At 38.0% G+C, this 13,193-nt stretch overlaps 1 protein-coding gene across 1 annotated transcript in view; it reads left to right on the forward strand.

Moving 5' to 3' along the window:
- Positions 1–13,193, forward strand: part of LOC107593799 (xenotropic and polytropic retrovirus receptor 1 homolog) — a 36,022-nt gene that overhangs the window by 19,954 nt on the left and 2,875 nt on the right. The window contains exons 3-14 of the mRNA XM_016283674.1: positions 7,282–7,383; positions 8,242–8,462; positions 8,850–8,999; positions 9,145–9,228; positions 9,320–9,401; positions 9,605–9,801; positions 10,178–10,357; positions 10,500–10,668; positions 10,779–10,973; positions 11,251–11,411; positions 11,535–11,674; positions 12,105–12,326. Of these exons, the coding sequence (XP_016139160.1) occupies positions 7,282–7,383; positions 8,242–8,462; positions 8,850–8,999; positions 9,145–9,228; positions 9,320–9,401; positions 9,605–9,801; positions 10,178–10,357; positions 10,500–10,668; positions 10,779–10,973; positions 11,251–11,411; positions 11,535–11,674; positions 12,105–12,326 (1,903 nt within the window). The remainder of the gene's footprint in view (positions 1–7,281; positions 7,384–8,241; positions 8,463–8,849; positions 9,000–9,144; positions 9,229–9,319; positions 9,402–9,604; positions 9,802–10,177; positions 10,358–10,499; positions 10,669–10,778; positions 10,974–11,250; positions 11,412–11,534; positions 11,675–12,104; positions 12,327–13,193) is intronic.

Here is a 13,193-nt window from a genome sequence, read left to right on the forward strand (position 1 = left end):
ACTCCCTAATATCGGTATCGGCCCCAAAAAACCCATATCGGTCGGGCTCTAGTCAGGATACATGCAATGCGTGCGTGTATTAGAAAACAACGTTCTGCAGTTTATTTACTAATTGTTTAAGGCCATTTCGCGATTTCAATCATCATACAGTAATCAGCAACAATCACCCCTTCCTCTTCTCATTGAAGACATGCGATGCAGTCCTAAACGGACTCTCGCTGTCGGTGCTTGTAATGATTTTTGCGTCTTTCTCCGACAGTTTAAATGCTTCCACACTGCTGACGTGTGTGCTGCATAATAAAGAGTGCGCGCCTCTCACTCTGCGCTGGTTGCTATTTGATCGTGTCATATCATTGTTCAGTACAATTTATTCAGTCTTTTCACTTATTCGGATGCCGAACATTCGGTGCATCCCTACAGAATACTACTGTACATTTATAGACATTATGTAAAAGATATGGCATGATACTGTTTTATAAAAATACAGTATAATACTGTTAGAATGTACCTGTATATTTACAGTAACACTTTACATTGTAGATGTAGATTGACAAATGCTTACTAGTGCCTGGTGTTCTCTATAGTTAGCGGATTCAACTTTCAGATTAGAGATTCAATAAAAAAAAAGTGTCTGTAAACAACAGTAAAACTCCCAATGGCATCACAACATGCCATTGGACCTTCTGTCCCATTATACTGAACTACCATCTGGCAGTTTTCACATTCACAATCCACAGTACTTGTCAAAGAACTAAAAAATCCCGTCTTTGTGTCTTTTTTGGTTTGTTCTGGAACTGGAAATGACAAATCCTGACCTAAAGTCAGTGTAAGGTTACCTCACCACAGTAACATGTGAAGTGTAGTTATCCTTCGCACAGTGTGTAATTGAATTGCTTTGTCAGATTATAATGTCTAAACGTGGGTGATAAGGAAAACCTTTGTCTCGGTTGTAATGTCATGCTATCTGTTAGTTCCCGGGGTTCAGCTCAAAACCCACGGCTAATGAAAACTTATGGAGGACTGTTCTAGCGCTCAGATAAGCAGTGATTTGCATCCAAAAGTTACAGCGCGTGCAAACACACACACACAAACACATGTCCAGATGTAAATTTTTTCCTACAACAGTGCTAAAGCTCCCAGAGAGCCATAAACCTGCATACTGAGTGTTTTTCTAAGCTGTGGGATGATGGTAGTTGTGATTATCTAGAAATAACTGTAATCTTCTGTCAAAGTTTGTGGTTTTTTTGGGTGGTGATAAGTGTAGCTAATCGGATTGTTTAAGTAAAGCTATTATTTTGGAGGGGAACCTGCATGACGAGGGTTTTTCGTTAATAAGATGCTGATTTTTCTTGATGACGGATATCGGAAAGGGCTGATGGTGCAGGTGTTTGAAGTCATAAACCTCTAATTTTAAGTATTTGCGTACGAAGTTACACAAGTGATTATGACCGTCTTTACTTGGCAGTGCTTCACAGCCTTAAGAATGAGATCATAGTCCCTAGATTTCTTAATGGAGATTTCGTCCAGGTACGCAATTCTTTCAAAGCTGTGTAATATCTAAGTGCATTTTACCTAGAGCTGCAACTAACGATTAATTCAGTGTCAACTGTATCGTCATTTTAGCACATTGCATGGCAATGGATAAAAAGCAAATCATGGTTCCTTCAGGAAACTACACTGACGTATATATACTAGACCGTCAGGAGGACTAAAGACAATAAACACAGACAATACTAGAACAAGGTATAGAGTAAAAGAGAGTTGACAATGATAAAGTGACGGGTCTGCTGATTTATTTTTATTTTTTTATTTTATAAAATATATATTTTTTCCTGACTTTTATTAAAGAAATCATAATTCTGCATACTGCTCAATGTTCTCCTCCAAAAAATATGCGTTTTTGAAAGCTATAAGAAAAAATAATTATATAATAATTAAATAAATGTACCCTAATATATTTTTTAAAATCTGGGCTTGGAAAGATTTTTTTAGTGTTTTTGTTTTTTGTCTCTTATTCTCACTAAGGCTGCATTTATTTGATCAGAAATAAAGTTACAATTTGTAATATTTTGAAATATTATTACAATTTACAATATTTTTTATAATTTAAATTTTTTATTTAATTTTTAAGTAATAGTTTCTAATTTAAATGTATTTTAAAATGTAATTTATTCCTGTGATGCAAAGCTGAGTTTTCAGCTTTTTCTATTACTATCGTTGTTGGGAATAATTGTGCTGCTTGATATTTTTGTGGAAACCATGCTCATTTTTCCAAAATCCTTTGATGAATAAAGCATTCAAAGAATGGTATTTATTTGAAATTGAAGTCTTTTGTAACCATTTAAATGTATTTAGTGTCACCTTTGATCAATTTGTTGACGGTGTTGCATATTGCATAAAAGTATTACTAACCCCAAACTTTTGAACTGCAGTGTACAGTATACATATCATGTATACTATCCTTCACATTTTTATTCCATAACAGTTACTGTTCCTAAAAAAGTATCAATTCTTACAATTAGGGATGCGCCGATCCGATATTCATATCGGGTATCGGCTCCGATAGCGCGTAAACAATGCTAGTACACATGGCAGCATCTGGAATTTAGTATGCACTCAAACAAGCAGTTAATCTATTGCGAGTATTTCAGACAGCATCACCAGGGACTGTAGAGATCTCTTGCGTGTTGTGAACCAGATGAGGATTTGTTGAAATTTGATGAATGAAACAACACATGGAAGCCCAGATGTTTCATTGGTTATATTATCCATAATTTGACTTCCTCCAAGACTTTAAAATACCTTCATAGTAGGGATGCGCCCCGATCCGATATTCATATCGGGTATCGCTCCGATAGTGTCATTTTTCTCGGATCGGGTATAGATTTTTTTTTTTTCGATTGTGCGAATTATTCTGTGTTACTTCTGAAGCCATACGATAGCTTAATGTGAGCTACATATGAATATTTAAGTCCTTACATTAAAGTTCACACAAACTCTTTTCTCCGCTGTGGCTGTCAGTCATTCGTTCAGCCTTTAAAGTTTAAACCCTGGTCGCGTTCGCTTACAGCAGCCAGCTCGGTAAAGCTCTCTCCAAGATCATTCTGTGTTCCCATTATACTTGATTTGTAAATTACATGTCTATGATTTATTTGTGTTTGTGTATTTGGCGTAATGTGTTTCTAGTGTGAAGGCGCACATAACTCGCCGTCGCTTTCTCTCACTGTGAGAAAAGAGCGAGAGTGAGCGAGAGTCTTAAATAACATGCAGAATTGATGCGCTGCTCATTAATCCTTAGTGCATTTTTATATTGTTCTTATTAGTAGAACTCGTATAATAATAATAACATTTCATCAGTATTATTGTTCGTTTTTTTTTACAGGAACACTGAATGACCAAAAAAAGCACCAGCACCGGTCCTAAGTTCATGGTTACCAAGTTTTAATTCTAATTACTAAACTTCTATTATTAAATAATACTTGATTATCATATTATAATGCTTGACTGACTAACATTAAGAGTGTACTTTCAGATATGTAAAAAGCTGTACCATTTTACAAACATTATATATGTTTGTAAAATGGCATAACTTTATTTATATATATATATATATATTGGAATTATCCACTAGCCTAGTTTGATAAATTTTTGTCATAGATTATAAATATACATAGGCCTATATTTTTTCATATTTGTTTATTTTATTTTATTTATAAGGAAGTAGTCTGTATCTAGTAGATTGTGAAAGAATGATTATCAGTTCCACACACCGAGATATATAAATTCTACATCTATTTAAATGAGGGGGAAAAACTTCACTGGTATCGGATCGGTATCGGCCGATACCGAACCCTAGGTATCGGAACCGGTATCGGAAGCAAAAAAGGCGGATCGGAGCATCCCTACTTACAATATGGTCAATTTTAAACCTAAATGTAATAAATGTTTCATCAATGTATTTTGGACAGATTTCTGAACCCTTGCGCTGTTGCTCTCCATCTGTGTTGGTGTTCTCCTGGGGTTGTGGGGGGGGGGGGGGGTTGTAGAAATGCATTTTTCATTAAGTTGTGTAATTGAAGATTCTACATGCACACACCCAACTAATCAGTAGTGACATTTGTTGTCGATTTTATTGATTAGGTGTTGCAGCCATAGTTTTGTGTGAATTTAATCACTGACCTGGAATGACAAAAGAAGTACTTCCCTGATATGGGCTTTTCAGTGACCGATGCAAAGGAGATACTGTTATTGGCCAGTAATGTAAAAATACCAGGTAGCTGATACATTGATCAGTCAGTGGTCAAAAGTGCAGAAAGCAGCAAGTCCAGAACTGTTGTGTGTTAGGTTTAAATAAACACAGAGGGTACCTCTGTTAGGTCATGCATTCCATGGAAGATTTCAGTTCACAAGTTCTCAAGTAGTTTATTTTCTCTCTCAGGAGCTTCAGCTAAGAGAGAGAGAGCTGTGTATGTTCATCCCTGCCGAGCTGATGTGAAACTGAGTTGTGTGCTTTCATAGCAGGCCAGACACATTGACCCAGCTGAAGGTCTCACTGGGGATGGTTACCTAAACCAGTGCAGAGAGGGACTCCCTGCTGTAGAGCTGGAGTAATCCAGTATTAACATAAAATCAGATCAGATCAAACAGTTTATCGTGAGAATAACCCAGAATCATCTTAACCCTTTCACTTTAAAGTGTTTTTACACAATAATGAACTCACTGAACCTCAAATGGCCATCATTACCCAAAATATTTCTTACATGTTTACCTGAGGGTTTTATAGTAACTGATATGTGACTTATCATGTGACAAGTCAACTGCTTACTCAGAGAGATTTTTGACCCATAAGGAATTTTTGTACTCTCTGTTGGTGACAGCTGTGGTTTAGTACTTTGATCAAGGAAGCAGTTCCTTATAAATCTTATATACTTAATAGAACTTGCACATTAATGATTCTTGGCAGATTTAAACATGTGGCTAATTTATGAACAAAGCCTAATAGACTAACAGTGTTTGTTGTGGAAGTGTAGGATTGTGGGTTGTTTTGTGAGTCTAGTCTTTCAAGGATCACTGCTGAGAGTCTTGTTTTAGTTTCGTCAGATGACACGTGTTTTTCAACCACATACAGACCACATTGCTTGAGCTTTGGTAGATGAAATATGAGTAATAATGTGCGTTAAGGAAACCTCCCTCTATTTCCTCCTTTTTTTTCACTCTGGATTCCACACACTCATGTAACAATATTCTCCTCACTGGCCTCTTTGTTTTAAGAGTTACTCTTAAATGCATCTCTACGCAAATGTGAAACTCCTAATTTAGGAGGCAATGCTCTTAAAATGTTCTTAGGATAAAGTGATGCAGGTATTTCAAGGCATGAGTCATTTTCCCAAGTCTGAGAGTCCTGAGATAGTGATTCATTGTCTGTCTGTCTGGACAGTATCAGCCAGACTTACTGTCATTGCGCTCTGTGTTTTGTCCCTCAGAGGGGAATATCGTGCAGTTACGTCTCTATGGTGTCAAAAGTATTTACAGTCAACAGAAACTTCACATGCCCCCTAACTGTAAATGTTTGAAGTAACGACCTATGAACTGTTATTATTATTGTGATTTAAGACCATGCTGACTTAATTAGTCTTGACTCTTGGTTCTCAGACTAAGGATCTTGGAAAGACATGACGCAGAATAATTATACAGGGATTCCTTAAAGTGATACTTCAACCAAAAATTTACCATTTACTCGCCCTCATGTCGTTCCAAACCTGTACGGCCTTCATTCTTGTGAAGAAAGCAAAAAAAGATACACTACTGTTCGAAGTTTTTATTAATACTTTTATTCAACAAGGACACATTGAATTGTTAGAAAAAAATCTTATTTGAATAAATGCTGTTCTGTTTAACCTTCTATTCATCAAAGAATCCTGAAAAAAGCAAGTTTCCAAAAAAGATAATGATAATTAAATAGTATAACTGTTTTGAGCATTGGTAATAAGAAATATTTCCTGAGCACCACATCATCATATTAGAATGATTTCTGAAGGATCATGTGAGACTGAAGAGTAATGACTGCAGGAAATTCAGCATTGCTATCACAGGAAAAACGACTTTTTTAGCATATATTAAAATTGAGAACTGTTAAAACTGTTTAATTTGTAGTAATGATTCACAGTATTACTATTTTTACTGCAAATACATAAATGCAAAACAAATAAATGAGGCCTTGGTGAACATAAGACACTTTTTCAAAGAACTGTTTTCATAGGCTGCGTTTACACTTGGCATTAACATGCGATCACCGTGATCTGATCAAGCAGATCGGATCATCAGTCAATCAGGACACGGCGCGTTTACACTTGGCAACATCAGCTGATTTCTCGATCTGGGTTACCGATCGGATCTGTATTTCCCGCGCAATATTTAAATAAGTTTGTGGTGCAAAGTCAACTTGAAGTGGTGGGTTTTCTTTTGAAAACGATTTCCAGTCGCGGGACATTTTACAAATCAAAATAAATGTACAAGTCTCACTAGCGCTCTGTTCTTCCGACAGATCGGGAGAGAGGGGGCGGCATTTTGCGTGATGTCGACCTGCGAATGCAGACACGATGGCTGGATTGCGTTTACATTACACTGAAATCCGATCACAATGTGTCCTCGAATACCTCTGGACCAGGACACGCTGATCGGGTAACATTCTGATCAGAAGCGCGTTTACACTTGTCTTTTCAATGTGTATGTGGACAACATCCGGATACAGGTCACATGCTAATGCCAAGTGTAAACGCAGCCATAGACTGTCTGGTCCAGTATTGTTTCCACCCCAGCATTCTTCTAAATATCTTCAAAGGTTGTGTACACTGGATGTGTTAAAGCAAACGTTCCAAATCCATTTGTCTTGTTATCAGAAGCTGCACAAGCATTTGGAACATCAGGTCATATTTACAAGCTCCAACAAATTCATCTGATGTACTGCTCTGCAGAACAAGCTTCACTGCTTTTTCTCTTTCCCACAAATATACACACAACCTCAGGTCTTTGAGCTGTGAGAGAGAACAATGTTTTCTACAAGTTTCTTTTCCTCTTTTTCTGTTCAGTATAGTACCCGTCTCCTTTTTTTGTGTGTGTGTGTGCATTTGTTTGTGTGTGTGTTGTGTGATATCGTTTGGTCAGTATAAAAGTACAAGAAGTCTATGAAAAGTCCCCACAATTCACAGAAACAAACGTATTTGTGTGTGTGTGTGTGTGTGTTTTCCTGAATAACTTTTTCACGCTTGCTTCATCCTTTAGTCACAGATGAAGACACTGTCAAGAGATACTATGCCAAGTTTGAGGAGAAGTTCTTCCAAACATGTGAGAAGGAGCTGGCCAAAATCAACACATTCTATTCAGGTAAGTGTGAACATTAGACTTGTTTAATGTGAAGCTCACAGTTTCTGTCTGCTTTAGTATTTAGTGACAGCCAAAGCCAGGACTGGCATTAAACCAGGACTGCTGTTATTTTTTTTATATCCCAATAAATAACCACCTGCTTTCTCTTTCTCTCACTCACACGGTTCTCTTACTCTAATTAGGCCCATGACCACTTGTTTATTGTCTAACCAATGGCTCGGAGATTATTCATATTCTTAATCAATTATGATTAATTTTTTTAAAGTTAACATAAAATATGGCTTTGTGGGTTAGCGTGATAAACCACACCACCGCAGTGGTACAGCAAAACATTTTTGCACATATTAATGTTTTTTGACATGAATATTTGGACATGAGAAAAGGACAAGGCTTTGTTTACAAAATAGAAAAATAGTTTGCAGTCAGGTGTTACATTGTGGCCATAGAAACATTTGGATTCGTGCCGAAGGAGAGAGTTGTATGATCCCATAAATTGGAATTAAATCATATGCGCTTTTGTGGACTGGACACTCAGACTGTTACAGGAAGCTGTGTAATATAACTTTTTTCATTCACTAAATGTCAGTCTATGTAACAAGTGATTTGTTGACAAATTAGACATTACTGGTCACACTGTGTGCAGGAGAAATATTTAATCTGTGTGCAGGTTTCAGTCTTTATTGCTCATCAAATTCAATATTATCACAGTTTGTGCTTGTTAGACCAGGTAACACATATAAAGTTTATTTATACGGAGCCCTGGACATGACATGACATTCACAATTAGACCAGAAATATGCATTCCATCTTTCCAGCTGCATCACATACTGATGATGTTTCCATTCTTTCGTGACACAGAGAAGCTTGCAGAAGCACAGCGGCGATTCGCCACGCTGCAGAATGAGCTGCAGTCTTCTCTGGATGCGCAGCGAGAGAGCAGTCGAGCCACGGGTCTGCGCCGCCGTCGCACTGTCTTCCACCTGTCACAGCAGGAGCGCTGTAAACATCGCAATATCAAAGACCTGCAGCTGGCCTTTAGCGAGTTCTACCTCAGCCTCATCCTGTTGCAGAACTACCAGGTCTGAAAGTATGCAAAACACTATTAGGCTACGATTTACAAGCCTTAGTGCTCAGTTCTGATTGATTGTCACATCTGATTTTTTGGATTGGCTGTTCATGTTGTTTTTTTGGTTGTTGTTTTTTTTTTATGGATTTGGGCCACTTTTGCCTCCAGTCTGAATGTAGCTTTAGATGTTTTAAAAGTGTTTGAATATTTAAACTTGTCATGACATTTGGTGGATTGGACATGTGCACGATAACGTTCTTATTCCCTCGGTTGTTGCTTTTTCAGTAATTCCCATTTGAGTATGATCCAGCTAAAATCAAACAGTTTTTTTTATTAATTTCCGATTGGCTGTTCTTTGAGATCAAACTCATTTAAAGTGTAAATGCTTTCTCTCTGTCAGAACCTAAACTTCACAGGCTTTCGGAAGATTTTAAAGAAACATGACAAGATTTTTGAGACCGCACGTGGCGCTGATTGGCGTGTGGCCCATGTTGAAGTGGCTCCTTTTTACACCTGTAAGAAGATCACTCAGCTCATCTCTGAAACCGAGGTACCATACACTCAAATGACTCTTTCCACTATAAGAATTTCAAAAACAAAAAAAAACTCTGCTTTAAAGAACAATTTCATTGTAACTGTCTGGTTGAACCAGCACAGTGGTTAGTTATTCTGACAGTATGTTCTCAAATCCCCAGGCCCTTGTTACCACAGAGTTGGAAGGAGGAGACCGACAGAAAGCAATGAAGAGGCTCCGAGTGCCCCCATTGGGAGCAGCACAAGTAGGACACTCTGTGACTTTTACTAAAACACCTTTCATTTGTACTGTTTAAAGGACATGAACATCTCACCATCCTGTGCTCTTTGTCTTAGCCTGCACCAGCATGGACCACTTTTAGAGTAGGACTCTACTGTGGTGTCTTTGTTGCTTTAACAGTCACAGTCATCATCACAGGTATATAACCTCTCATATGCCTTTTCAAAAACTGCTATTTTAATGAAGCTTTTAGTTACTTTATAAGGTCTAATATTTTGCCTGTCTCTAAAGTTCATTTACCAAATCAAAGATATATAACAATGTTAATGTAACCCTGCGATCAGAATCTTTATTAAGGATTTGGTTATTTTGACAATTATATGCTTTTTGCACAACTGCAGGTGTGGTTAATCTTGTTAGCGGAGAGGAGAAGAACGTTTGGCCCCTAGTGAGAATTTATCGGGGTGGTTTCCTGCTCATCGAGTTCCTTTTTTTATTGGGCATCAACACGTATGGATGGAGGCAGGCTGGAGTTAACCATGTCTTAATATTTGAGCTCAACCCACGCAATAACCTGTCCCACCAGCATCTCTTTGAGGTAATTAGAAATCTGTGACTGAGGTTCTGAACAATAAAATGAATGAAAAAAGAATGTTACTTTTTATTTTAATTCCATAAAAGGTCATTTCACAACTGCAAGAGATGGTTAAATATAATACTGTTGCTTCATTTTTAGTCCTTGATTCCATTTGACTTTTTGAATTTACAGATTTTTTTTTTTAAGTTTTTTTTTTTTAAAGAACAGCTGTATGAGTGTTTAAAGTAATCACAGATCCCTCTTTATTTTGACAGCTACTTTATACATTTAGAGATTTAGCAGTGCAGAGCTCCTGTCAAATTTCCTGCCAGGCTAAAAACAATGTAAAATAAAAATAACCAGATTTATACATGTATTTCTCTCTGTTTTTGTGCAGATTGCTGGATTCCTTGGAGTTCTTTGGTGTGTTAGTATTCTGTCCTGCCTCTTCGCTAATTACACAATGATCCCTATACAAGCGAACCCTCTAGCTCTCTATGGGTTCTTCTTCTTCTTCCTTATCAACCCTTTCAAAACGTGCTACTACAAATCTCGCTTCTGGCTACTCAAATTACTGGTAAGAGCCAGGAGAATTTCATAACACACAAGAGCATTTATCACACTTTTATGAGACATTAATATTTCATTTGAATGTCTTTGATTAAGTTCGTCATCTCCTCTTTTCTCCTGCTTTATTGTCCACCTTTTTCTTTTCATAGTTTCGAGTGGTCACAGCACCATTTCACAGAGTGGGGTTTGCTGATTTCTGGCTGGCTGACCAGCTCAACTCTCTAGTTGTGGTTCTGATGGACCTGGAGTACATGATCTGCTTCTACAGCATGGAATTGAACTGGTCCAAATCTGAGGGGGAGCTGTGGATTAAAGCGGGTATCCAGATGCACATTATTGTCTTTGCAGATTTAAAATGTTTTTTATGGGGCAGTTATTGATGACAGGTTTATGGGTTTTTTTCTTTCTTTTTTTTCCTTTAAAATCAGGTGGAGGGATATGTCACTCGTATTCATATGGAGTACGAGCTGTAATCCAGTGTTTGCCTGCCTGGTTCCGGTTTGTGCAGTGTCTGAGACGTTATCGGGACACAAAGCGTGCCTTCCCTCACCTAGCCAATGCTGGCAAATACTCCACTACCTTCTTTGTGGTCATCTTTTCTGCGCTCTATAAGACGCATGAAAGTAAGTACATGAGCTGTTACATTCTTTAACTAAACATCAGATGCTTTGGATACTGTTTGAAATTCTTTGTTTACCCAACATTAAATTTTTTGTTTCCATTCAAAACAAGTCTAAAAGACATTCTTTGTCAGGTATAACGTGGTTGATGATGTTGTTTACAAAGTAAAAGCGGACCACACACCGAACCTTGAGGAACACCATGCAGCTAAGCTTACAGTCCTGTGTTTTCAATTATCTCTAATGTTCTCTTATGTCACTTCCTCTCTGTTATCATTAGCTCTTCCAGAAGGTCAGGTCTTCCTTTACCTGCTAATTGCCTGCAAGATCATTAACTCATGCTACACCTTATTGTGGGACCTGAAGATGGATTGGGGTCTTTTTGACCGTAATGCAGGGGAGAACACCCTCCTCAGAGAGGAGATTGTATATCCACAGAAAGTAAGAATACACACACTGTTGGTTTTCATGTTTTACCATTACAATATTTTTTTAAAGAATAGTCCGTCCACTTCACGGCATTTACGCTGTCATTGTGTTGATTTGTGTGCTCTCTTGGAACAGGCTTACTACTACTGTGCCATAATAGAAGATGTGATCTTACGCTTTGCATGGACCATTCCACTTTCTCTTGGGGTTGTGACTACATTCCCAAACATTTCTGATATTTTAGCAACTGTCCTTGCACCACTGGAGGTCTTCAGGTAAGCACATCAGCATATATCCATACATTCATACAACCATTTCTACCCACAACCTGTGGTGAAAGAATGGTTTTCCCAAACAATTATAATATGTTGAAAATGTACTCACGCTTAAGCCACCCAAGATGTATGAGTTTGTTTCTTTGGCGGAAATTTGGAAAAATTTAGCATTACATCACTTGGTCACCAGTGAATCCTCTGCAGTGACCTTTTTGAAATGATGGACAGGTTTTTCATGTCAGCTGTTTTCTATTTTAGCGTTACAGAAGTACTTTATTGACCAGTCAGAAAACATGACTTAATCTGTTCATTCACTGTTTATATTTATCATGCCTCCATCCCCATCAATGTCTGCTAGAAGTAATTGCATATGAATTTTCAGCAGGACACAGTAAAGTAACCCATCCTTATAACCTGTTGTCTGTTTTAGGCGCTTTGTTTGGAACTTCTTCCGTCTGGAAAACGAGCATCTGAATAACTGTGGTGAGTTCAGAGCTGTGCGGGACATCTCGGTAGCGCCTCTAAATGCTGATGACCAGACGCTGCTGGAGCAGATGATGGACCAGGAGGATGGTGTCAGGAACAGACAGGGAAAGAAGAACTGGAAGAGAAGCTACAGCATGTCCTTGAGAAGACCACGCCTCTCCTCCCAGTACGCTCATCCTCACAGACACAAATCCAGACATAGAATACATAAGAATGAGATTTGTTCAGCAATATTGATTTAAATGAGTGGTTCTCAATCTTGTTGAATCCCCCCATTTGTCGACAACAATATTCAACGGCCGACATGCCTAGTTTCTGTTACATTTACCTTTCAGGAGTCCAGACGTTTTAGGAAATGGTTTTTAGGAATCCTAGTCTTTTTAACCAATGAATTCACCTGACTTTTCCAGTTACTTTTGATGTACTGGATAAGGGATTTTTAAAAATATTATTACTCCTTTCTATTTGATAAAAAGTTTTAGAGCTGACTGGAAAATGTATATTCCTTATAAAAATGCCTATGGAGTTTAAAGGTTTATTACTACATTTAAATTTGCATTTAGTCATTTAGCAGATGCTTTTATCCAATAGAAGTAATTGCATATGAATTTTCAGCAGGACACAGTAAAGTAACCCATCCTTATAACCTGTTGTCTGTTTTAGGCGCTTTGTTTGGAACTTCTTCCGTCTGGAAAACGAGCATCTGAATAACTGTGGTGAGTTCAGAGCTGTGCGGGACATCTCGGTAGCGCCTCTAAATGCTGATGACCAGACGCTGCTGGAGCAGATGATGGACCAGGAGGATGGTGTCAGGAACAGACAGGGAAAGAAGAACTGGAAGAGAAGCTACAGCATGTCCTTGAGAAGACCACGCCTCTCCTCCCAGTACGCTCATCCTCACAGACACAAATCCAGACATAGAATACATAAGAATGAGATTTGTTCAGCAATATTGATTTAAATGAGTGGTTCTCAATCTTGTTGAATCCCCCCATTTGTCGACAACAATATTCAACGGCCGACATGCCTAGTT

The sequence above is a fragment of the Sinocyclocheilus grahami genome, unplaced genomic scaffold, assembly GCF_001515645.1.
Source record: "Sinocyclocheilus grahami isolate Dianchi unplaced genomic scaffold, SAMN03320097.WGS_v1.1 scaffold176.1, whole genome shotgun sequence".
In the NCBI taxonomy this organism is placed as follows: Eukaryota; Metazoa; Chordata; class Actinopteri; order Cypriniformes; family Cyprinidae; genus Sinocyclocheilus; species Sinocyclocheilus grahami.